Source organism: Paramormyrops kingsleyae, chromosome 16 (assembly GCF_048594095.1).
Source record: "Paramormyrops kingsleyae isolate MSU_618 chromosome 16, PKINGS_0.4, whole genome shotgun sequence".
Taxonomy (NCBI): domain Eukaryota; kingdom Metazoa; phylum Chordata; class Actinopteri; order Osteoglossiformes; family Mormyridae; genus Paramormyrops; species Paramormyrops kingsleyae.
In genome coordinates this window covers 31,617,386-31,642,914 of record NC_132812.1, presented here as the reverse complement: position 1 = coordinate 31,642,914, position 25,529 = coordinate 31,617,386, and the positions used below count along the sequence as shown (strand labels likewise).

General features: G+C 40.4%; 1 protein-coding gene across 2 annotated transcripts in view; it reads right to left on the bottom strand.

The window, feature by feature from the left end:
• The window catches only part of LOC111839459 (interleukin-1 receptor accessory protein-like 1), a 260,104-nt gene extending 236,429 nt beyond the window's left edge, over positions 1 to 23,675 (bottom strand). For both annotated transcript variants that reach the window (XM_072700472.1, XM_072700473.1), the window contains exons 1-2: positions 22,844 to 23,675; positions 2,745 to 2,846 (exon numbers count right to left, since the gene is read on the bottom strand). In XM_072700472.1, coding sequence (XP_072556573.1) covers positions 2,745 to 2,826 — 82 coding nt within the window. In that variant the 5' untranslated portion in view covers positions 2,827 to 2,846; positions 22,844 to 23,675. The remainder of the gene's footprint in view (positions 1 to 2,744; positions 2,847 to 22,843) is intronic.
• Positions 23,676 to 25,529: the final 1,854 nt, after the last annotated feature.

Below are 25,529 nucleotides of genomic sequence, written 5' to 3'. Positions count from 1 at the left end.
CCATGGGGGGGGGGGGGGAGTCCACCAGGGTTTACATAAACTAATCAGAAAGATAATGCAGCTCCCATATTTCTGCTAATAAAGCAGCACTGCTTCACTATTGATTCTTTCATATAACATGACTGAAGAGTATGAGTGAAACCCACACCCAGGAAAATACTCCATATGTATTATATAATACATTCATATAACATGACTGAAGAGTATGAGTGAAACCCACACCCAGGAAAATACTCCATATGTATTATATAATACATTCATATAACATGACTGAAGAGTATGAGTGAAACCCACACCCAGGAAAATACTCCATATGTATTATATAATACATTCATATAACATGACTGAAGAGTATGAGTGAAACCCACACCCAGGAAAATACTCCATATGTATTATATAATACATTCATATAACATGACTGAAGAGTATGAGTGAAACCCACACCCAGGAAAATACTCCATATGTATTATATAATACATTCATATAACATGACTGAAGAGTATGAGTGAAACCCACACCCAGGAAAATACTCCATATGTATTATATAATACATTCATATAACATGACTGAAGAGTATGAGTGAAACCCACACCCAGGAAAATACTCCATATGTGTTATATAATACATTCATATAACATGACTGAAGAGTATGAGTGAAACCCACACCTAGGAAAATACTCCATATGTGTTATATAATACATTCATATAACATGACTGAAGAGTATGAGTGAAACCCACACCCAGGAAAATACTCCATTCATATAATAGCTCTTTACTTACCATCTGTAACCTAGCACATATAATAATAATATTTGTTGTTGTTGTTTTTCATTATTATTATTATAATAATCAAAATAATTATTATTATCGTTATTATTATTACTACTAGTAATATTCATAATAATAATAGTGATAATAATAATAGGACACATCCAGTGAGACGCAAGGAGGATGCCTAGGCAGCCCCTGAAGTCTGGCCCTCAAGAGTGACACAACCCCACAGTGCCAGTGATCTGCTCCTCTACTACACCTCCAATATGTTCCCATCTCCGAATCCTGCTGTGTCAAATTAATACTGATAATGGCACCGAGGTAGACGCGTGCTCTCCAGCCAGGAGCTGGGCCATCTGGCCCAACGTGCAGCAGGCGGCTTCCTCTACACTTAAGATGACAGGAGGAGAAGCGCAGATACGTCACAGAGACGAGCGCTCAGACTTCAGAGGCACGTTCCCTTCTGTGGAGATAGCCAGGTCACTGCCACGTGATCCGACCCATCAGTCAGAATCAGCTCCTGCCTAGAGCATTCCAAACGGTTTCTAACCATCTTCTCAAGATGAATATATAATCACTTAATTCTGTATCAGACATGAGCCTGCAGCCTGCCCCAGACAGGGGACACTCTGGTGGGGATTATCCGCAAAATCGACTTGATGTTATATATATATATGTGTGTTTTTTTATGTTATATATGTATACGTGTATACTTATATGTATGTGCATACATACTTACTATAATATGCCAATATGGGGAACCAACCCCATATACATATTACTGGGTTATTAAACATTTAAGTTATTTCCAGACTGATATGGTTCTGCAAAGCATATTAGTGATAATTAGTTGTGACGCGCTTCTCTGAATGTTCTCCACTCAAACAGAGAGTAACACACCCTGTCAACACAGATATCCACTGCAAACAACAGGCAGTGCAGCATCACCACCACTACAAGGATAAGACCTTCCCACATACTCACATAGCAAACTAGTTTAATGCCAGTCCCGTCTGAAGGCAGACTATAAGATGCACATTCTCTCCATAATTGGAAAAATTGTGTTGCTATGTGAACCAGTTTCCAGAAAAACCAATTTTAATGAGCTGTAAAAGCTGGTGCACAATAAGGAAGGATACCGCTCTGTGTTTATATGATGTTCGTCAAGAAGGTGGTAGGCACAATAAAGTTCTTCAGAAAACAGTTCAAAAGGCATCATATATGACAAAAAAGCACTAGATTTATGAGAGGTTCTCACAATCAAATTACTCAATTAATTGGTCTGGGCTTTTCAGAAGCAGCAGACCTTGGAAAACACACTACTGCATGAGAGAATAGAGCTCTGGTTCTAAACACACTCCTCAGCCAAGTACCACGCTTAGAATTCACCGCCAGCTTAAGCACATTAGATTCATTTTTCAGGAAAGGGAACACTTCTGTGGTCCATTCACACACAGGACATACAGGAGAGGAAGGTTAGTGTGGCTCAATCTAAAAAGCTTTGTCTTCCACACTAGAGGTAACATCTATCAATGTCAAGGGTGAACAATGTTTTATTTGACAAATGCCAAGGCCACCTTGTACTCTAAATGACAGATAGACACACAGGCGGTACACGACGCATGAGCACAATGAAGTTCATACACCCCATTTCCTTACAAAAAGGCCGGAGGTGTCGGGATGAAGAGGGCAGGGGAAAAATGTTATTGTTTGGAGACGATAAGAGAGAAATAAAGCCTGCTTTGTGTCCAGCTGAATGTACACTCTGCAAAAACACTACTTCTCTCACACAATTTGTGTGAAGCACCAACTGTTTATTACTGTCCAAAATCAGAAAACCTCCTGAATATGAACAGTCTCAAAACGCAAGTGTGGAATGTCAGTAGGCCATCATTCAAATGCATTAAATACCGTTTAACGCACAAAACACTGGTTGCCACCAAAACAATTAAGAAGAGAGAGCAAAACCCTACCTGATCCTCGTTTGGAGACCACCTTCAAGCTCCTGGTGACCACGGCAGACAGCAAGATCAGGAATGGGGTAGGCACTTTCATCTTTCAACTGCCCGAAAGTCCTGGTGGGGGGTTGAAACAACATTAATTACTTGTCTACCATTATTGATTATTATTTACTGCTTAATGATTCTGGTGTTCAAACTGACAATCCTAAAGATGTGGACCAATAACAGGATGTTGTCATTGACAAGCAGTAGGTCTGCACAATACGAGGAAAATCTGCGAAGCGCGAAAACATTGTTCAGTATTGCGATGAAGATATTACTTGCGATCTTTAGACCTAAACAAATATTCAGGTATCCATATTATAATAAATAAAACATATCAATATATAGCTAGATATACCTTATAAATCATCAACGATGATAGAAATAAATAGATGGAAATTAGCTAATGATACGTGTCGGATATATTTTTATAATTATGCAAATTTAAAATAGCAATAAATTATCAAAATAACAAGATTTCATGTTTCAAATAAATGTTAAAGTAATTGATATCTCTTTTCTGTGTTGTCATTCAATTTCAATAATAATGGGAGTGATAAGGATCATAGTGAACAGAATGTAGAGCTGACTAGGGATATGTGACCCCAGCCAATTTGAGTTACCTTTCAAAACAATGAAACTGCCTTATATAACCAAATCCCATGGTCATTAAATATGGAAATGTGTCACACCTAAGGCAGCCTCAAACGCAGGTTTGTATGATGGTGCAGTGGTGTGATGGGTCAGATGGAGGCAGAGCATTCCATGGCTTTTTAGAAACCAAATCCAAAACTGCAGCCAAAACTCATTGTCTTAATAGGCAATGAGCCAGAATAACCATAACAGGGCAGAAAAATACCAGACTTGGAAATCAAATGCTAAAGTCGAAGAACAGGCAATAGGTTGGTGAACAGGCAGCAACTATCAATGGTACCAACAAAGAGAAAATAGGACATGCATCACAGGAAGGGTATCTGGCTCTGTCGCGGACCCGGGCTGGATCCCAGATCCGAGCTGGGACTGGACGGGAGCCCTGAAAAGTGGGTTAGTTGTGGAGTTTGCATGTTCTTATGTTGCTGTGTATGTCCCTCTGGGTATTCTGCTTCCTCTGTGCACTCTGAAGGCATGCTGTTTGCTACACTGGCAACTTAACTGCCATTCCTGTTTTTTTGTTTTTTTTTTTACATTGTGGGGACCATTTTTCAGGTCCCCACAAAGATCTGTGAATGCAAGCAAAAAAGAAAAAATGCCAAAAGTCTCATATTTTGTTTGGTTGATTAAGGTTAGGGCTGGGTAGGAGTTAAGGTCATCATGTTGGGATTAGATTTTTCCCCATAGAAATGAATGGAGAGTCCACACAAAGATATAATTACAAACCAGTGTGTGTGTGTGTATGTGTGTGTGTGTGTGTCCTCTGAAGGGCTGGCATCCTGTCCAGGGTCTTCCCCTGTCCTGTGCCCTGTGCTGCCTGGGACAGACTCCAGGCCCCTCCTGTGACCCTGAACTGGAAAAACATTTGGAAGATGGATGGAAAAATGGCAACACAAAAACGTGCATTTGCAAACAGAAGATGTTTCAGCATTCACTGTCTTTTTAGCAAAGAAGTCAAAGAGCTTTAAAAATTAGTTCTAGCACACTAATCATTTGTTTCTGGGCTCATGTTTTAAAAGAGAACAATAAAATTAACTGATACGGTAAAACCATAAAATATTTAGGAACATTGTTCTGTCAAAAATAATAAAACATAGTTTGTAATTAATCTCCCTGTGTCTCCCCTTTGTATGCCTCACAATTTAACAGTAACCTCTTTCAGGTAATTATTAATGAATTTTTTCCCTGCAAAGTTAAATGAATAATTTTAATAGGGTTAATCTGTGTTTTAATATAGGAATACCCCAGAAAAAATGGTTATTGAGTTTTTTGGATATAATCAACCAGAAAGAAGTGACCAATGTACATGCATTTGTAACATAAGCCATGTGTGTTCTTAGATGCTGATAGTTCGTCTAATTTCCAAAATGTAATCATATTCTTATGAAATGGAGGAAAAAAATATTTAACTTACTTTTCTAAATGGCACATCGGGTGTGATTGTGTGCATGTGTGTGAGTACTAGATAAGTATTATTGATGGATGGATGGATGTCAATTAGGTCAGATCTGGTTGGAGAGCATGCACTGGCCCAGTGCTTAGCCACGCCCACCGATGAAACACCTCGATCCCAGTTGGTGCCTCCCCTCCCCCTCAGGCCGACATACGGTCCAGTCCCACCCTCTGGAAATGCCCGTCTATCCGCCGCAGCCAGGTGTTACGTGGGCGTCCCCTCGGCCTGGGGCAGCTGCTCAGGTCCTTAGCGATGATGTCACTATAAATTTATTTTTCTGTTTATACTGCATGGATACCCAGGCAGACTCAAGGGCCCCGGCACTTCACAGAGGCCCTCAGTACATATTACCATAATTGGGGGTGGGGGGGAGGTGACATCTTGTTAGGTGGCCCGACATTTCTAGCTATGCTCAGGCACAATTAAATAAATTGTGTGTGTGTGTGAGCATATAAATATATTATATATACATACACACACACATATATATATATATGTGTGTGTGTGTGTGTGTATACATATTGTATGTATGTATGTATGTATGCATGCATGAAGTGATTACTACAAAGCCCACTTTCTGACCATCTAAGATTTTTCTTCCCATGCACCTGCACCAGTAAAAAGCCTTTGGGACTTTTTTGCATAAACCCAGCTTTTGTTTGTTAAGGAACATCTTCAGACACTCACAACATTATGGAATATATTCCTCGGGCCCCATGTTGGGTACTCGCACAGATAACTCCCATAATCTAATATTCTCTGCAGTTTTTAATTCTCATAATCTAATAATACCATCAAATTAACTGAACAAGAAAGTAGAGGTTTGATGAGGCCAACTCTCCCTGGATAGATATAAAACACAGACGGCACCATGCTCAGTGAAAAATGGTTAATATCTACAAGTCACTGTCAATACAGTCAGAATATCTGAGACTAATTAAGTGAAGAGCTTTGCCATTATGTCTAAAAGAATGAACTTTGACATTTGAGTCTGACAATGATACTGCACATGGTCTGAAAGGAGCACTCTGTTAAGGCACAATAAGCTTCGCAGCACAGAAAAGGTGACATTCATGAGTAGTCATCTAGTGTCAAGCCAATAAATAAATAAATAGCAGCAGTAATAAGTGCTTATTTTTAAATGAAATGGGACAAACAATGAAGCACTTGTGAAATTGCTTTTGATTTCAATGAACCTAGAAGGAGCCCTGTTTAAATAAACAGGAGCAGTTCGGAGAATCCATCCATCTATCCATTCTATGTACTACTTTTGCAATACAGGTTCACAGTGAATGTGGAGCATTACTATAAAAAATAATAATTACTCAGAATTACAATGTTAATAGTTTGCACTTTGCAAGTTTTGCATATTCCTACCGTGGTAATAAACAGATAGCGACACACAAAGTTCAGTTACATTGTTTCCAGGGAAACATGGGTCATGTGGCTAATTATAAAACTGCTGAGCTCACTGGCCAGTTGATTGCGGGATGCACTCAATGCTTAATGGAAGCGTGGAATCCAGACAAAAGGGTAAAGGCAGCCTGTCTTATTGCACAAAGCATCTGTCATATTGCTGCCATTAGGAGACAAACCCCAGTTTTATTCCTACATGATTTCCCCCTACAAATACTGTAGGGGGTTGTATGCATGTGCATATAAAGCACAACAGTTCATCATTTCATCATTTCATCAATCCTAAAACTCTGACTGTGCTCTGAAAGCCTGTACTGTCTCCCTGGAAGACACCGTACCTACATCTGTTGTGTGTTATTGCTGCAGAGTCGTCCCCACATCACACGCCGTCCTGTTCATGGCTGAATTCATTTGTGGAAACTGCCTGCTTTGGGGTCCTCTTCAGTAGATTTAGAGATGTGTGCACCCAATGGACCCCCTGTAGTGGAAAAGAACTTCTTCTGCCCCCCCCCCCCACCCCAAATCCCATTGCCCCCCCACAGAGCAGCCTGTGCCACTATTTCTGATTTCTGTTTGCAAAAACAACACCTGAGAGAACCAATGGACCTCCCACATACATGCACCCCTAAACAAATCACAGTCCTGCCATTTTTCAGCTTTCTGTTACAAAGTTCTGGGCTTACGTTAGAGACACAGCAGTACAGATGTGCGCGTGTGTGTGTGGGCGTGCGTGTGTGTGTGCGTGTGTATGTGTGTGTGTGTGTGCGTGCGTGTGTGTGTGGGCGTGCATGTGTGTGTGCGTGTGTACAGGTATGTGTGTGTGTGTGCCGGCAGGTAAAACATAATATGTTAACAGTTTACATTATATTTATTTAGCAGAAGCTTTTGTCCAATGGGCAAATCTGGGCTCACTAAGCATCCCTGGATCAGTCCAGGTGAAAGGCCTAGCACAAGGGCCCGATGGCGATAACGCAAGGGCCTGATGGTGATAACACAAGGGCCCGATGGTGATAGCACAAGGGCCCGATGGTGATAACACAAGGGCCCGATGGTGATAGCACAAGGGCCCGATGGTGATAACACTACTGCTTGAACCCGTGACCTTTTGGACACCGGCACTGATTCCTAATCCACTAAAGCCACACACTGACAAATGCATTAACATTTTCTAGCGCTTCTAAATGCTATTATTACAATTTAATTTGTACTAGACTATGAATAATGATGCTACTAACCAAGTTACAAACCTAATGAAACTTAGTGGGTAGAAATATCACACTCAAAATGACATGTGAGGGAAAAAGGAGCAAAAACCCAGAGTATTAAAATCAGTGTTAGTAACATGCTATATGGCGCAAATGTGGCGCATTTCAGACTTTTGTTAAGCCAACCTGACTTCCATTTGCAGCCATGTGAAAAATCTACCATTTTTCTCCTTCCCAATATTCTGCACAGCATAAACATTTAAAAGGTATTTGCTATACATACATTTTCCTTAGAAAATTAATACAGCCAAAACTTTTGATTCCTTGATTATTCATTTTTCTTCTGCAGCAAAATCCTAGCAAAACAGCATAGCTTTGGATGTAAAGAAGAGCGTTGTCTTATCCTTTTCTTTTATTGGGACAAAAATAAAACCCACAGCAGATCCCAAAAGAATATCTATATATACATCTCACGAACACACTATCTATCACTGGCTGGTTTAACAGATTGTCTGTTTTGTATATATCGCACAACATCCCGACACTGTGCAATAGGTAACCCTGATCTATCCGCAGTCTCTGCCTGCCTAAAAGTAACATACTGTATGACACAGCTTACAGTGTGAAACCCTGACATATAATAAAACGGCTCAGAAAAATGATAGATCCAATTAATTTTACAAAAAATTAGGCATTTTTTATACATATAAATGAACACATTTAAAAGACATCCAGTATCATCAAACAAGTTTTGAACATTTTGAATCATTAGTTGTGGTGGCTGAATGGATGGTCACTGGAATTACATTCTGAGGCCACTGGATACAATACTATGCAGAAATGAAAAGATAATGGAAGATAAGTTATTATAACGGACAAAATGGATATTAGTAGAGTAACTGTTAAACTGGCATGTTAATTTAACTTTTTTTATTGTAAAATGCTTTTAGCCTAAGGCTCTGCTTTTTATCACCTGTGCTCTGAAAGTCAGTGAACACATTAGTTGTGTCTACTGAAGGGCAATTTTTGTCCAGCTCCAAAGTTACCATGTTCCAGCATGATAAACTAACATTGAGGCATCTAAGACATTGACACTCTTCCATAATTCAATAAATGTTACTTCTTTGAGTCCAAGTATTTCGCATATCTTTCCAGGTGTACTGCATTTCCTGCTTATTTAAATCAGGGCTCCTTCGGCGTTAACTGGGAAAAAAAAGCAATTTCACAAGTGCTTCATTGGTTTCCATTTCATTTAAAAATAAGCACTTATTACCGGCGCTATTTAGTTTTTTTTGTTTTTTGCCTTAAACAGTAGATAAGTAACATTTTTAGCGGTCACTACAGAGCTTAAATGCAGTGGTTTTTGAGCTCTTCCTCAAATCCATCTGTCAGAGTTTCTCACAGAATGACTAGTTTTCCTGCCTCCCACATCCTGTTCAGATGGATTTGTGACACTAAATTGGCCTGAATCTGCAGGTGATGGTAGGTATCCACAAAGTGTCCAAAAATCGACTCTTTCTTTCTAAGTGATCACCTGTCTTTATGCCCTGAATTTCCCAGGACCGGCTTAGGGTGACTGTGAATAAGGTGACAGACTGAATGCAGTAAACACAAAACAAGCCAACATCTCCAACTTGGACTGACTCCTACCTTATATATGTCACAAACTTTTCAGCACTTTAAGTCATTTTAAATACCCTTTCCCAAGTGGCCAAATCAGAAAACAAAACTTATATTGTCCAGGGAGCCTCCTAAACATCACGCCATTGCAGGTAAGGGCTGCACCTCCAGCTCAAACACTCGACCCTCTTCGTGGAAAGTAAATATAAACAATGAGTTCCCATCTTCAGTCTGCAGCCCTCCACTAATGGACCCAAGTTATTTACTGGTTTCTGCTTCACCTCCAGCCTTGAATACCAATGAGCGCATAAACGACTTTTACTCAAGACGTTTCGACCAGTTTCGTGAGTTCGTGAAACAATGGGACGACATTGCTATTCATGGGATACAAATATGAGAGATTTTATCCTAAAGGTGCAGAAATGGGAAATGCGCTGGCGCATGCGAAGTGCCTGGTTATCCTGCACTCTTACGTCCCCAGCTTCCCTAACAATGACCAGGGCACGACACACTACAGGCTACCACCAATAATCACCCCTGACTTCAAGGCAGAGCTGCATGTTAAAAGTGACTGACAAGCAAAATGAAAAAAAAATATTGTTTGGGCTATTCTTTGTTTCAGTATGAATGTAGAGGTTTTCTGTTATATAAAGTATGTTTGGCTGGTATCAAATCTTTCATACTTCCATACTGTCCAGACATTATAATGCAGAATACCTAATATATAATACATAATATCTTGATGGTATTTTCAAGAGCCGCTGAGGGGGGCTGGGGGGCGCAATGAAATTTGCTGAGCCACTTATGATTTCAAAATAGCATTTCAAAATTTCAAAATATAGCGTTATACCAAAAATCCCACGGTAAACAGTAATGCTGTAATTGGGGCGCAGCTAGATACTTTGGGCTGCATGAAAGCACATCAAACTGGGCCTCCAACCCAGATCAATCCCATTATGTTCCATATTTTATAGGCTGTTTGGAATCATCCTAACTTTCCCCCTTTTGAAAGCTCCCCCGGCTGTAATACCACCCAAGCCTAATATGGAGATATGACCACACAAAAGCAGAAGGCACCATATTGTGTGACACAACTGCGTGACATTTCAGTACCACAAGGCCGAGTCTCCGCAAGCCTTCAGCAAGTGGTCACTTCCTAAGCTTTAAACTACATCAATCACATCAGTTAAGGGCATCAATCACTTGATTTCTCAGCAATGTATCGATCCTAACATGACCTGCGGCACTTTGCAGAGCTAGCAACTAATAAAATTAGCAAGCGAAAATGAATTTGATTGAAACATAAGCTAACACAAAACTGAGTGTAAGCTGATTCGGATTCATAAATCACTCTTCAAACAAAAATGAACCTGGCTTTCTCAACTATAAATAAGCTTAAGTCAAAATATGAAAGCAAAAGAGCATTTGCTCAGAAATTCTGAGATCAACTGTCGATATTGAGCAGATCTGGAGTCTGCGAAGACGTATATAAACGTTACTCAGCCTGCTAATTCCCTATTTCACAGACATTGCTGTTAAGTAGTTCAAGTGGCTGTCAGTGGCAGTATGGAAACCAAAAATTCAGCGAATCAAATAAATTCATACCCTGTACTTCATTTGCCTTATCTACATTTTACTACAGATGTGTGGACAGTTCAGACCATTCTTATTATTTTGGGAATGAATAATGTCTGTTGGTTGAAATAACTTTTCATTTCAGTGACCAGACTGCAATTTAACTTCACCTCATTGAAGTGCTGTCCCGACTTTCACATTTAATCGCCCGAGCCACCGTACCAAAAACGCTATCCTGCATCGTTACTCTGCTTAGTGGGGGTGGAATTCCTCCACAAAATCTACTAGAATAAAAAGTAAGTAAAACATTCACACAGTCAAAAAAAAATAAAAAACCACAAGTTTCACATGAAGAGAAAAAAAATGGGACTGTTGATCAGTCGCTGATTGAGCCCAGCATGCTGTAGGAAGTGAATTTATCAAGATAAAGAAAAAGAAATAAGAGCACCAATAAACACCCCCCCACCCAAGCCACAGTCGCTCTGGTAAATGCACACTGACATTCCTCAGTCCTCCAATGGTTCCCTAAGTGACATCTGATGATTATATTTAATACACATCCAAGGCCATGCAGTAAATAGCTTCTTGAAAGAAGACTTGTGAGTTACAAAATCATACACTGTAAGACTCTATTCTGGAGGGAGAAGATTTAAGGTCTGACAAAAAAAAAAAAAAATGCGAGTATGGCAGATAGAGACATAGCACAGGGCTTATCTGGGGAAATGTGAAACGTTTAGGAGCAACACAGGTGGCATTTTACACGATGGCTTCCTGCAGCTTCCTGATATCTTTAAGCAGCAGAGTTCCTCCGGCCCACTGCAGAAAACACTTCATAAAATGTGGCCTACAGAGACCATCTAACGGTCTGCGAACACACCACAGGAGCAATTCACAGACGCATACGGAAACACAGCAAACAGAGATACCTCAGAAAGTCTTCGTCTCAATATGACCAACGGGCAGCTAGAAACAGAGCAACACTGCTCGAGTCTGCCAAGCGATAGCAACAGTTACCATGGTGATTAGGAAAAACTTATAACCTGAAGGTTTCTGGTTCAAATCCCAGGACATCTCTTTCTGTAGCGCTCCCAGGAGAAACATTTCACCCAAATTATTCCAGAAAAAGGAAATACTGAACCTCACATGAAGAGATAAAAAGAGCAGTTTGCTTTGGTTGAAACACTCAGTAAAGCACCTTGAGAAACAGGTTGATATAATAATCTAGGATATAACAGCAGGGTTTCTTTGGGACAAAGAAGCAACCACAGGTGCACCTCCTAGATAGTGCACCTGCCCCCGCAGTGTGTCCTGTTCTTGTTAAAGAGAGCAATGCCGTGTCCTTAGAAGCCTACTGTATCCGGGGAAACAAAGAAATTCCCTTTCTGATATGGGCAGATTAGGAGGGAAATGGCTTTACCACAATGGCAATGTGCCATATACTGGTACCTTGCAAAGAAAGGTGAAAAGTCCCCAGAGGTCCTTCACATTCAACTCATAAGAGGATCAACAATGAGGGAAGTGTCTTCACCCCCTTATAGGACTGACTATACACCTATATACACCTTTTATCACCCAATCTTCAGTTTTGTAGAAAGCTACAAAACAAAATCACAGACACTACATGCCAATCTGGATGGAATACCTGGTCCTTCACATCCAAGACCTCACTGATAATCCTACTCAGGCCTGCTTTCGCTGACCACAAATGGCAAAAAATGGATTACACCCTACAATGCAATCGCAACCAAGGAGAACGATTGCAAAGAAATGATTTCATCTCTTCAGCCCTCATCCCTGTGTGTAGCAATTGACCAGCATTTCATCTTCCTGCATCCCCTGGGAGGCTCCCATATGTTTTCGGAGCTACAATATAAACTGACAGTTGGGAAATTATTCTGCTTGAACTCTTTCGCAGTTACATTTCCTTGTTTTTATTATGACAAGGCTGTCAAAGACTTGGGACAAAATAAAGCCAAGTAAGAATCTAATAAGTATCATGGCAGAGAGATTCTGAAAATCGTGTTTTAAAAGTAAAACCTGACAACATGAATGGACAAATTAATAAATAAATACTATAGACTATTTCCCACATATAAAATGTTATTGGCTCATAAAAATGGATCCATAAGAGGAGTAAAGCATGGGCATTTTCTGGTGCACGACTGTAAAACAGGCTGTAAGGGTACAGAAATCCACAACCGAAGAGGCCAATTGTAGAGTGTAAAACATCATACGATTACAACGCAGCCATCAGTCCATCAGCATTCAGGTTTTTAAGGTAAAAAGTACATTTCTGCCCTTCTACTTTTCATGAGTGTGCATTAAATCATACCCCCAGTATTAAAATGTAAAATCATGTTACTACTACAGACACGAGACTGAAATACACCTTCTGTCACATCACTGCAGAACACCAAGCTGCAACAATAGTGCACTGAGACTGTTCTACATGATGCCGTGGTCCCAAAGGGTCAACACCAACACAGGCATCAAAGTCAAACTCAAGGCAAACATGGGATTTGGGGTTGCCACATCATTGGCAAAAATCCCCCGCTCCCCCCAAACTCGCACACAGATGGGAAAACAGGATCCACAGCCACCACATGTTAGCTTCTCTGCCACTTCGTTTGATGTGGGATGCCACGGCAGACTTAGGAATCCCCCCTGTCCCTTAACTGCATTAGTCTGTCTCTCCCGTGATCATTCCACTCTGATACCCCCTCTCCACCAGCTTGAAGATCCTGACGGCCTGCTTCTCTTATCTGACACATCCACCCCTGCACCATCTCTGTCCTCCTCTAATTGGTATTCACAATGGGACTCTGCTAATACCATGGGTCCCTTTCCAACACATCCAATAAAAGGAGATTTAACAATCCCCATATAATCTAGATTCCCCTGACAACCAAATATCATTGCAACATTAAATTCACAACAGTGTAGTAAAACAATATCATTCATAAGAGGTGTCTTAGGAGATATTAGTCTAAGTGAGTGTCTTTCATGGCGTCACCGGTAAGTCACCCTTATGTGTGCGGCTTGCAGAACATCTGTATGTAAGTGGGTACCCAACTAAAAAAAATATTAAAGTTTAAAGACAAAAACACTGTGACATACTCAACTAATATAGAGCTGAGCCTAAAGAAATAGTAGGATGCACCTTGGCGATTAGCATATTTCAGAACCTGAGCATCACTGCTCTGGGATTGTGGTCTCAGCATCTTTGAACACATCCCACCTCTCCAGAGAGTCTCCCATAAATTGACAGCAGCCCCCTGGGGGCATCCACGAATAATGCGCAACGTCCCACAAATGTGTCCTTTCCGCTATTCAGGGGGCCCCACGACCCCTCCCCACCCCATTGGCAAATTTTACCCCCACCCTCTATGTCTGGCCAGCAAATTTACCATCACCCACTAACCCCAGTTGGCAAATAATTTAACTCTCAGCATGCCAAAGCCCTCCCCCACATCTAATTTTTAATTGCATCATACCAACCAGACAGTATTCTGATGGTATCATAAAAGCAACACTATTCCAGTATTTCCAAATAAAATTTGTGGTTAAACATTGAACAAATATACCACAGTATATGTTATTACCGTAATTACCATAATATCACCCAAGCCTAGCCAGCACCGCTAGACAGCAATTGTCCCTCCCTGAAATCAATATGCCTATGGTGGGATGCCTGTGAACATGAAATAGGAGAAGACTCACAACAGTAAATCCTGATTAAGATAAAGCAGCATAGCAGGTTCACCAGCTCACGATACTGAGGAAGTAAACAATGGAAAGAAACAGGAAATAGTCAATTGTTGAAACCTGCCTCATATCAGTAACTGTGTCTGGATATGCAGAGGTGGTTTCAGGAACTATGCCCTGTAATTTTCATTCTGCAAACAGAAATCTTTAATTGCATTTTATGCTTTCATTTATCATGCATGCACATGTCAAAAATGTCAATTCGAAAAAGCAGTAGGTTATCAGTAATTTTAAAAATGTGAATATTTGATAGGTGGTGTTCTGGGTCAGTGGGTGGGACTCACACTTCCAGGGCTTGCATGTGTACAGCTCCCTATGTGTTCCTGTACATTTCCTTCAGGTGCCCCAGTTTCTGTACGTGGATCTCTAAATATCCGACAGTGTGTGTGTGATGTGTAATGTGTAACATACTGCCTGTGATGTGTAACATACTGCCTGTGATGTGTAACGTACTGTCTGTGACGTGTAACATACTGTATGTGATGTGTAACATACTGTCCGTGACGTGTAATGTACTATGTGTGATGTGCAATATACTGTCTGTGGCGTGCAACATACTGTCTGTGATGTGTAACATACTGGCTGTAATGTGTAACGAACTATGCATGATGTGCAATATACTGTCTGTGCTGTGTGACATACTGTCTGTGATGTGTAACATACTGTCTGTGACATCCCCTGGCACCCGCCCTACACTTCCTGGGATCCTGCTGTGAATGAACGATTCTAGAAAATCCATGGAGGATAATATGCCAAAATTAAAACTAGAGTTAAAAATATCTAAAATTAAACCTAAAATGTATGTACAGGCATCTAGGTATAGCTAATCTTCAGGTATTTTCTGTAGTATGAGCTGCAGTTTAGCTAGTAAGCTGGAAAGTTACCTAATATATAATAAGGGAGGGATGACAGAGTCACTTGGTGAGTATCACTGTCACCTAACACCTGAAAGTCTGAGGATGTGGAGTGTTTTTATTCAGCTGACTTACTGTAAACGCAGAACCATGCATGGTTGCTACACACAGTAACACGTCAGACACTGTAGTGCACCTTGTCTGCCTCTGGGATCCCTTACACCGAAGCCAGTGAGAGTTGCGACTCTGTGCATTTTTTGCTATTTTTATTTCCACAATTTGCAGTGTGGTGAGTCAGTTGGTATAACTTTCACTTCCCACCTCCCAAGTTTGTAAGGTGGAGTTCACACGTTTACCTGCTATTCTGCGTCTCTCCTCTGCATAACTCCTCTCTCCTCCCGCAATCCAGCAATATACTGTTTTCTGTCCTGGTAAATCTAAATAGCCAATAGTGTGCATGTCCTGCAATGCACCAGCATCCCATGCAGGAATTCCCCCTGCCTTGTGCCTTATGCTTCCTCGATTATGGATTGGGTTCACCATGACATCATATTGGGAAAGTGGTTATGGAAGAACAATTTATGTAAGGCGTATAAAAATAAGCCAAAGACTTCAACTTCTAAAACAATTCAGAAGCTGCAGTCTGATATCAGGATTTCAGCCATCTTGTTACTCCCAGAACAGATCAGACATTAGCAGGTATACTGATGTGGCTATATTTCATTGTGTGTGTCACATCTAAACCCTGTTTCCCCAGACATTAGCAGGTATACTGATGTGGAATTAATTGTGTGTGTCACATCTAAACCCTGTTTCCCCAGCTGCATATCAACACAGGTACTACTTAGTGTCTCCTTTTCATGAATACTAGTATAGACCTTTCCCAATGAGTATACTAGTATAGACCTTTCCCAATTCACAGAACATCTGCTGCAATCAGCAGGAGCAACTTCGCAGCCCATATAAAGCATGGTTCGTCCATGGCAGACTCGACGCCTGACACCCAAACATCACCCGTGCCCTTCGGGTTAGTGGGTCTGCCTAGCTGCTAACTTTGCAACGCTTAAAATGTCTCATTCTTTGTTAGGGATTCTGTGGATCAAACAGGACACGAAAAATAAATAAATCAGGAAGTAGGATAAGTACCACGATTGTTCATCAATCCACCTTCTGACCGTAGGTCGGTTCAGGGCTGCAGAATGGGTGGCACTGGCTTCACCCCCATGTCCTTCATGTCTTAGCTCGCCCTAAAAAAGTTAAGTCATTCTTTCCCAAATCCGCCAAAAACCCTCAGACTTTGTGATCTCTTCTGTGTGAGGACTGAATATCAAGCAGCAGCACAGCAGTAAACAATCAGCAAACTCTCCTCCGATCTCCGCTCCACCCCCCCCCCCATGTTTTTCATTGCTTGGTTTCAACCAAAGACTCTATCCTGAAGCTTCCTGAAACACTCAGATGCAACTGGGCACAGTGTCATTCGATGAAGTAATAGCGATTTAAAACATCACTGTAAGTGATGTAAAAAATCCATGTTGTTTTCTGTAGTAAACCTCTAGTATTACACAGTAATACAAAAAACTAGTTGAGCTTAACCATGCGTTCTATATGTCCATGCGAGTATTTACAAACATTCCATGTTCAGAAGGGGACCAACCCCCCCTAAGAGTCAAATCCTAGAATCACCCCTGTGTTGCAGTGAGCCGAAACCTAGAACCTTCTCATGAAGTACAAAGCACAAGGAGTGCTTCAGCTCAAACATGCTCATGTATGGAAGAATTTTCACACGATCAATATAGGATAGAAGCATTAGATATATAACATGTCGATATTACTCATTTTGAGAAAGGACAATCTTGTTACCCTGATCCTTTCTGTTTCAGACAAGGAGCATTCCTCAAGGGAAACACTGTTCCAAGAAAAATACGGGACATCTGATTTTCTAAATTCCATTTTCTGAATAATTTATCCTGATACTTTTTCACTAGAGTAAAAAAAAAAGATTTTAAAAAAATAGACATCAGTGGATCTGATAAGAAATAACAGGATTTTTATGCTGAGATACCGATCAGCAGAGGTCAGGAGGAGCACTTTGGGATCTTGCGTAACCTCATTTCATGTCCTTTGATGCTTCGAGTGGAGATAAAGGGTGGCTTCTAGACCCTGCCCAGATCGATATTTTAGATCCCCCTCTGTGAGATTTTCAAGTGTGATTTCTCAGGAGAAAAATTGGAGAGCCACGAGATAAAGTGGTCGTTGTTTTGCAACGACCTCATTTTCAGAAATAGTGGAGGCAGAAATAAAATGGGGGGGGGGGGGGGGGGGGGGAGGTGCAGAGAGCTCACTGCATTTCCCTCACTGCATTTCCTCTGGGTTAACACACAGGCTTATGCATGGGAGCACCCTTATCTCCCCAGTGACTGGTGACCCTTCTTCTTGAGCAATGTTCATTTACAGTTCTACATGATGTTTATCTCCTTGGCGATGGATCTTTACAGTTGACGTTTAAGGTCAATAGAAACAAAATGATGCCCCTTTGTAATTGTAAGACAGAAATACTTAAAATATAGACACTGCTGCACTTATTGTCACTGAATAATCTTATTAGGTTCTTGCTTTGTTAGAAGGTGTTATGTGGTTCCTGCTCCAATCCTGCTTACTCTTGTACCTGGACATTCATTCTAAGCTCAGCCTGGCTGCACTTATGCCTAGTTGACTGCTTGACAGCAAGTATGTTTGCAGTGTGATATTTGTCTCACCTGTGTGTAGCTTTAGACAAAAGCATCTGCTAAGTATGTAAAATGTAAACACTAAAACACTAAAAAACAATATTGAAACCCCTACATCACAATTTTGCATATTATTGTGACCTTGTTAACAATACATCTATTTCGCATCCATGAACATTGTTGGGCGAGCTGGTTCTCAAAAACGAAATACATAAATAACAAATATAACATTTAAAGAACCATGGCATGACTTTTTCCACAGCCTGCCACTTCCACAGCCACCATCAGACCCTTCAACATCTATTGCTATTGTCCTCCTCACGACATTCGTATTAAGAGAGACTCTGCCCTAAGAACACTATATCTTATAATGTCACCCTGCTAAAGAGTAACATTGATATTCTAGCCGATGCCTCAGCGTAGTCTGGACACAGAGGGCTGTTCGGCTAAATGACATGTCAGCTTTTATCTGCAACAAAACAACCTCCATAGATTTGGGGGGAAAAAACACAACCACGCAAATCGAAAGGGCCGGTGCATGAAAGTGTCATTTGACTGCTTTTTTGCGATTCTCTTGCTCAACAGTGGAACTGCAAGGGACAATATGTACCCATTCTACCGGAAGAAAGGAATCGCAGTCTTCACTATATTGTAAATCCTGCACTACAAACTTGCAATGAACACAGAGTGGGAATCAGAATAAGGCAGCATTTAGGATCCATTCGGCTGCCTGTCAGGTCGCCTTTCTTAACTCTCACGAACGTGAACCAGAATCAATCCTCTGTAGAATCTAAAGCAATAAGTCACTTTGCTGCACAATAGAAAAATCAGCGGAGATCCAGCAGAGGATGGGCTCATGGCCATTCACCCTGATCAGCCACTCTCTGTAATACAGGACCTGATGCATTATTATGTAAAAGAATCATTATCAAGTCCCACTTTGACTCTAGGGAGCAGCTTCTCTGGGTGACTTACAGCAGAAAAGAGTCAAACTACTTCAGTTACCCTGCACTGCATTTCCTTTTGTTACGGCCTATTTGTCACAACAGATCTTATTTCTCATATCAGCTGTAAACGTTTTCAAACTGTTTAATTGACTGTGCAGTTTGATTGCCGATCAAAGCCGCAGGCATGACGACGACTCTGCATAAATCATAAATATCAGCCTGCCATGAGGGGACAGTGAGCATCAGGTCAAGCCTGGGAAAAGGATTTGCTCACGGGGGCGACGGGAACTGGCAGGTCTGGTGGAGAGGTGTCATGTTTCAGTCACAAAGCCAAAGGATTTTAGCAGTATGACGGCTTTAAATTCACTCTAAACTCATCGCTAACTTGCGTTTTTTTCCTTCTAGAACTCCACATTATGCAGTTTGTTCCTCCTGCTGATTTTCTCAGAAGACATCCACTTGATAGTGTCTCAAAGAAATGGAATTAAGTGGTCTAAATGAAAATCAAGGCAATTAAATTCATCATCAAAACTGCACTTAATTAATTAAAACATATTCCTTGTGGTACTGGGGTGGGAGAGGGAGATCTTTCCATGTGAACTTCAGTGTAGCCATTACCTGTATAAACACATTACATGATTAATTGTCAAACGTCTTGTTCAAACCGGAATTCCCGAACCAGTATTAGCCAGGGAACGAGAGTCCTTGTGTGATTTATATAACCATGGGGGAGTAATGATGTACTCTTGATAATAAAGTAGCAAAGTCGAAATGCCATATCCCTCTAAGTGAAGATACTAATGGTTGGCATTCCACCCTTCGTGTATAGGAGCAACACAGTATTCCCAGGATATTTACGCAAGAACTACTCCATCATGACCACATAATGGCTTTTAAACAGCACATAATCCACACAGCATCAGAAGCAATATTAAACAATTGAAAGTTAATGCACCCATTGGGAAAGATGTGTAAATCAGCATGTAATATGCTTGATAAAGTGTTAGGCGTTTACCTAACATGCAATGTAATATGCAAACAGAGGTTGGTGGGGGGTGGAGAGTTATGTAAATGACTGCAGGCTCTATCGAGTCAGAACTGAAGAGATGTCATCCCCATTCATGTAGCAGAACCAGAAGGTGAAATGTACACAGCCCATCTTTGGCATAATGACATGTATGTGTGAACACAGAACATACTGTGAAAGCAAGAAACCAAAAGCATCCATGAACGAATGTAGTATTGCGGTTTCGACCAAGTTATATATATAAAAGGATTCCAGACAATAGCAACCTGCTTGCAGAGAGAGACTTACCAAAGATAGATAGATAAGATAGATTAGATAGATAGATAGATAGATAGATAGATAGATAGATAGATAGATAGATAGATAGATAGATAGGAGAAAAACACATCAAAAGAATAAGAAATGTAGTAACATTACTTTGGTCCATGGGGGGGCGGGGGCAAGTTTTATGTTTCATCTTGATTTACGCCAAGAATTCAACTTATCTGGTATTACAGCTGAGCTACTGGTTATTAAGTGATCAATCTTGAGTTGTAAAGTCCAAACTTTAATTGTAATTAAGGCCAGTCCTGAATATTATGATACCAACAGCAACACTTTAATAATTAATTAACATTTAACATTATGTTAAATCTCTCAATATGAACTAATTTTATATTAATTGCCTGTTTAGAATCCCCTAATAATAAGAATTAATCGTCAATTAATTTGTTAAAGAAAGACTGATAGCTATTTTTACGGTTATATTCGAATGTAATAATTGCGTCAAATAAAGTTCATAAAATATTTTTTTTTTAGGCCCCCCCCCCCCCCCCCCGCCCCAAGGATGTGTCGCTATTAGCCTTATATGTGACATACGTGTCTTCGTTTCCAAACAGCTCAATCAAACCTAATTAATTAAGAAGTTGATTGGAACAAAATCCAGAATTCCCCTGGGTTCCCCGGGAGCAACGTTAAGAAACCCGGTATTGAAGCTCTGTCTTCGTTACAAGTCGATGGTATTTTCACTGCATAATGCGGTGATAGAAAATGCGAGTCTCCATTATAAAACATTATGCCAACAAAATAAGCCTTTCCGTAAGTCGACAGCAAAATATTGATTTCATCTTCAAGCATGCGGTGTGCCGGTTATATCGATCAACTGCATTTAAATGTAATTTGATTTGTCAGCTTTTTGGTGTTTTGTAATATCTGAAGTAGATTATTATACTCTTATATCTTGAGCCTAAATTGTGGCGGCCACTATAAAGCGACCTATGGCAACTCCGTGTCAGTTTTCCAGCGCTGTCTTTTCTTAAAATTCCATGGCATCCATTAAATTTACAGTAGCCTATATTGAACTAGTTCTACTCATAATTCCGAAAACTACAGGTAAGTATGGAAAGTGTCTCCAATATATCACAGATTAAATCAATTGTGTTAAACACAGGTTTCGTTGCGACAGTGTTTATTCCTTAATCTTCCAAAAGATTATTGATTGCGACGTGATCAGTTAAAATTGTTCATTGGTACAGTTTTTTTTTTTCTTTTTTGTTCTCAGCCCATCTAATTATTTGTCGGACGCCGTGTAATAACCTACATTTTACAACAATTAAATTGCCTGTAATTTCGAGGATCACTGGATTTGAAAACGTTACATAAGTAATTATCTGTAACCTTATTCCCAGTATTAAACGGGAAATGCTAGGCTACATTATATATGTAACAAAATAGACTAGAGCCATAGGAAAGCGGTCGAGACGATGCTGCATGGCTTGAGATACAATTGACAAGCACCGATTTCTGGGCTTTAGACAGTCGCTCATACTGTTGCGTGAAGCAGGGAAAATGCGCCGATCCTCCGGGCACCACCGGGAACTTGGCAGACCAACAATAACGCATGTTGTGCCATAATTAAACGCGTCGAAAATAAACCAACTTAAAGCCATGCAACCATATTCGAATAAGGTTTAAATAACCAGCCTCCGAGACCAGAAAATGTCGTTTGATTTTTTTACTGCTCCTTTCATGCACACAAGCAAACACTACATGTATAGATACACGCATGCAACCATACACGAAAAAGAGCCAATCTTCATCATAACATCGCTAATATGTATGCCTGTACAATCCATCTTTTTCTTTTGTACTGCTATATCGCACCTACTAAGTTTTCCATTAAAACACAGCTTTAATAAGTTGGTTTTAATTGCCTGAACGAAATGGATGGGACGGAATTTCATGTTAAAACGATGGAGTATTTCTGTGTGACTTAAACAACACTTAAACAAAATGCTACACAAGGGAGAAACAAAAGTTAGGTAAGTGGATGTAGGTTTCTTCAACGCGGTTGCTAGAATATACGTCCAGACATAACCGCAGTGGGTGATTTCTAATAATAAATCATTTCAAATTCACCAGAATTTTGTTATTAGATTGGTCAACACATAACGCGAAATAGAAGAAAAAATCTGCTGGCTAATTCTGGTTTCAACTATGTGGGAGATCATGCAGGCACCGCAGATGGCTATAGAGATACAGATAGATTGGATTATGTCCATCTCACCTGAATTGCTGCCAAGTGGTGAACTTGAAAGCCATTGCAGGCAAGCCCGATGGTCTGTAATTTAACCAGACTCTAAAGTTTTAAATATAAAATGTCACAATAAGAAAAAGGGTTTTCTTTATTGCTATAACCTTATTAATACCGGTTATTATTTCCAAATTCAACGGATCGCTACGTCGCCGCAATCACCGATCTCATAATGGAAAAAAATTATAAAAAAAACAGCAACTTTAACAAACGATTGCTGAAGGAAGCCATGTCAAAAGATGGAAAGATTCTGCTTACCTATAATGAGCTTTCTATACTGTCCGATTGGGTGTCAGTCAATAAGAAAACATACGGTCATCAAAACGCCGGATCAGCACAAAGAATGGTTCCGTCTGATTTAAGTATGTGGGGTGTAAATGATATTTCATCCAGGTATCCCATTCAAGCAACAACCAAGTTGTCCAAAAGTGAGTTTAATCCAAAAAAATTGTTTAGGTTTTCTCCGATGTGAGGTGCCAGACAAACTGCCAAGCTTCCTTCAAATAAACGTGATCCAGAAATGCGAAAAATATAACTATTAAAGACAAAATACAAAATGAGAGAGAAAGACTAAACGGAGAGAGAGACTGAAGGGCGAGATTAAACATCAAAGAAGTCCGCCTCCTCTATGACAGGAGCTGTTGATCAAGGATCCTCCAAACGTGCCGTCGCCGCTCAACATCCCCACATGCACATGTGCGGTCGCAGGCAGGGCTGCAGCGCGGAAGGAGCCAGATCTCTGTACATTTCATGAGTATCCTGTAATAGCAGGTCCGATGGGGGGTTTCCTTCAGAGTGCCGCTATGTGAAAAGCACACAACACTGGCTCCTTATGAATTTCTCTACGTGGTCCTAAAGCCCGCAGGAAGTTAATGGAGCGGCTTTCAACGGCGCGTTAAACCTGCATTATGCTTGCTGGGGGAGAAAAAAAAAATGTACCTTAAAGCGTAAAAGCGTTTACTCCCCCAGAAAAAAAGCATAAGTACATCGCAAGAAATGCATACTGCGTCCAGGATACGAAAAAAAGTTATTAGCCTGTTTCCAAAGACACCAGCTGCATCATCAGCGAGTCTATGAGCCCCGGCAGGCAGCGCGGATCTCGCTTAAATATACATTTACCGCCGCCCAATGGAAATACCAGAAACAATCCACAGCTGCGAATTATGGTCTTAAAGGGCTACCTCCGTATCAAGCGTACAAAATATTGCTATAACGCCGATTGAGTATGTGCGTGAATTTTGTGTTTCTGTTTATTATTGAACCAGGGACTGGAAGAATCCCACCTCTCACCTATTCACCGCCAAAAAGGAAGCTATCGCTGATTTAATATCACGCCATTGCTTAATCTCGTTGCGTCTCTCCTTCTATTTCATGCTGCAGCAATTTGCATATCAGAAAGATGGGACCATTTCCCCGGTGCTCAGCCCCTTTCGTGGTTTTGCCGTTTATCGAGAGGCTGGGAGTTTGTTACACACTCAGCGTTATATTTACAGACACGAACTGAGGCTGATCGCTCCTGGGTTACTTCGTATCGCATGTTCTCATTCCATAATCACTGGCCGTATAACAAGGAAATCAAGGCATCTCACTACGCTTACTTCACCCCCAGTCCATTAAGAAGTGTTAATCTTTATTAAACATTTAAATTACTTATTAAATAACTCCGGCTTATGTTCGCATTCCCTATATACACACACACACACACAGATGAATTGTGTTTAAATGCAGTAGGGATGATGTAAAATACGAATGGGAGCAAACAGATGTTGCGTGCAGAACTGAATATAGATTAATTTTAACCGCTTTAACGCATTTTCAACAAAACAAAAAACACCACATTTGAGTTGTAAATAGGCCTGCCAGGCCTATAACAGCTTTACATTTATATTTTGTTAAAAATCTTGTGGCAGTGATTTACGTTATCAAAAAAAGTTGCTTGACATAATTTGCCGTATATGAACACATACAAGAGATATGTTTATTGTAGCTAAAAGATTTACTGACTAGCTATTTATCTTGCCACTCCGAATTACTTGCCCTCTAAAGTTTTCGCAGCTAAGCGTTTAGGCATAATACACAAATTCGGATTTAACTGGTTCTGACCCAGGCTTTGAATGTACAGCCAAAATTCAGGGCACTCATTAGAATTAAAGTGATAATTTCTTGCTGCGCTTGTTGTAAGGACTAGAAGCTCACAGGAGCCTGGGGCCTGAAAGGCAGCATTTGATTACTATAGGACTGTGTGACTCAGGCAAGGGGGGCAGCTTCTGGAAACGGGGCCACGTGACTCGCATTTTGATGAAGGGATATTGAGGAGAAGAAAGGCCCCCTTCTGAGGGAAGGTTTGCACAGCTTACGCGTTCTGTTACACAATCCTGGGGTAAACGTGACATTTTAATGAATGGACTGCTGACAATCAACGCTTTGCTTTCCTGCACAGAGTCGAGTAAATTATTTTTAATGATGGCATTTAAACTGATGATTATCTCCATCCAATATGCAGTGTATTGACAACATGTCTATTATATGTAAAACAAATGATAACTTTTGTGCTTACACTGGGTATAAAATTGGTAAACAGGCCATATTTTCAAGCCAAAAATAGGTCCTATTTTTTAAATACTTTTTTAACAGGAGGGCACTTGAGAAGAGGCTACAGAACAAACTCATATAAACTAATCTGATAGTATTAAAAAATGGAAACTCTCTCAGACCAGAAAAAGATTATCTTAAAACAAAGACAGAGACTAATTTCTAATCAAGAATACAGAAGGATCGGATGAGACACTTTCATCTCCTTGGCAACAATAAGGATCCCCATGAATGGTAGCTGTTTAGGTGTGAAAATAAACCATAGACTGACATTGACCTCCGGAACTATAGACAGTATCTGTAAAACCCTCAAGGATTGTGCAGCCATCATCTGCTATTTGGTAAAGCGACT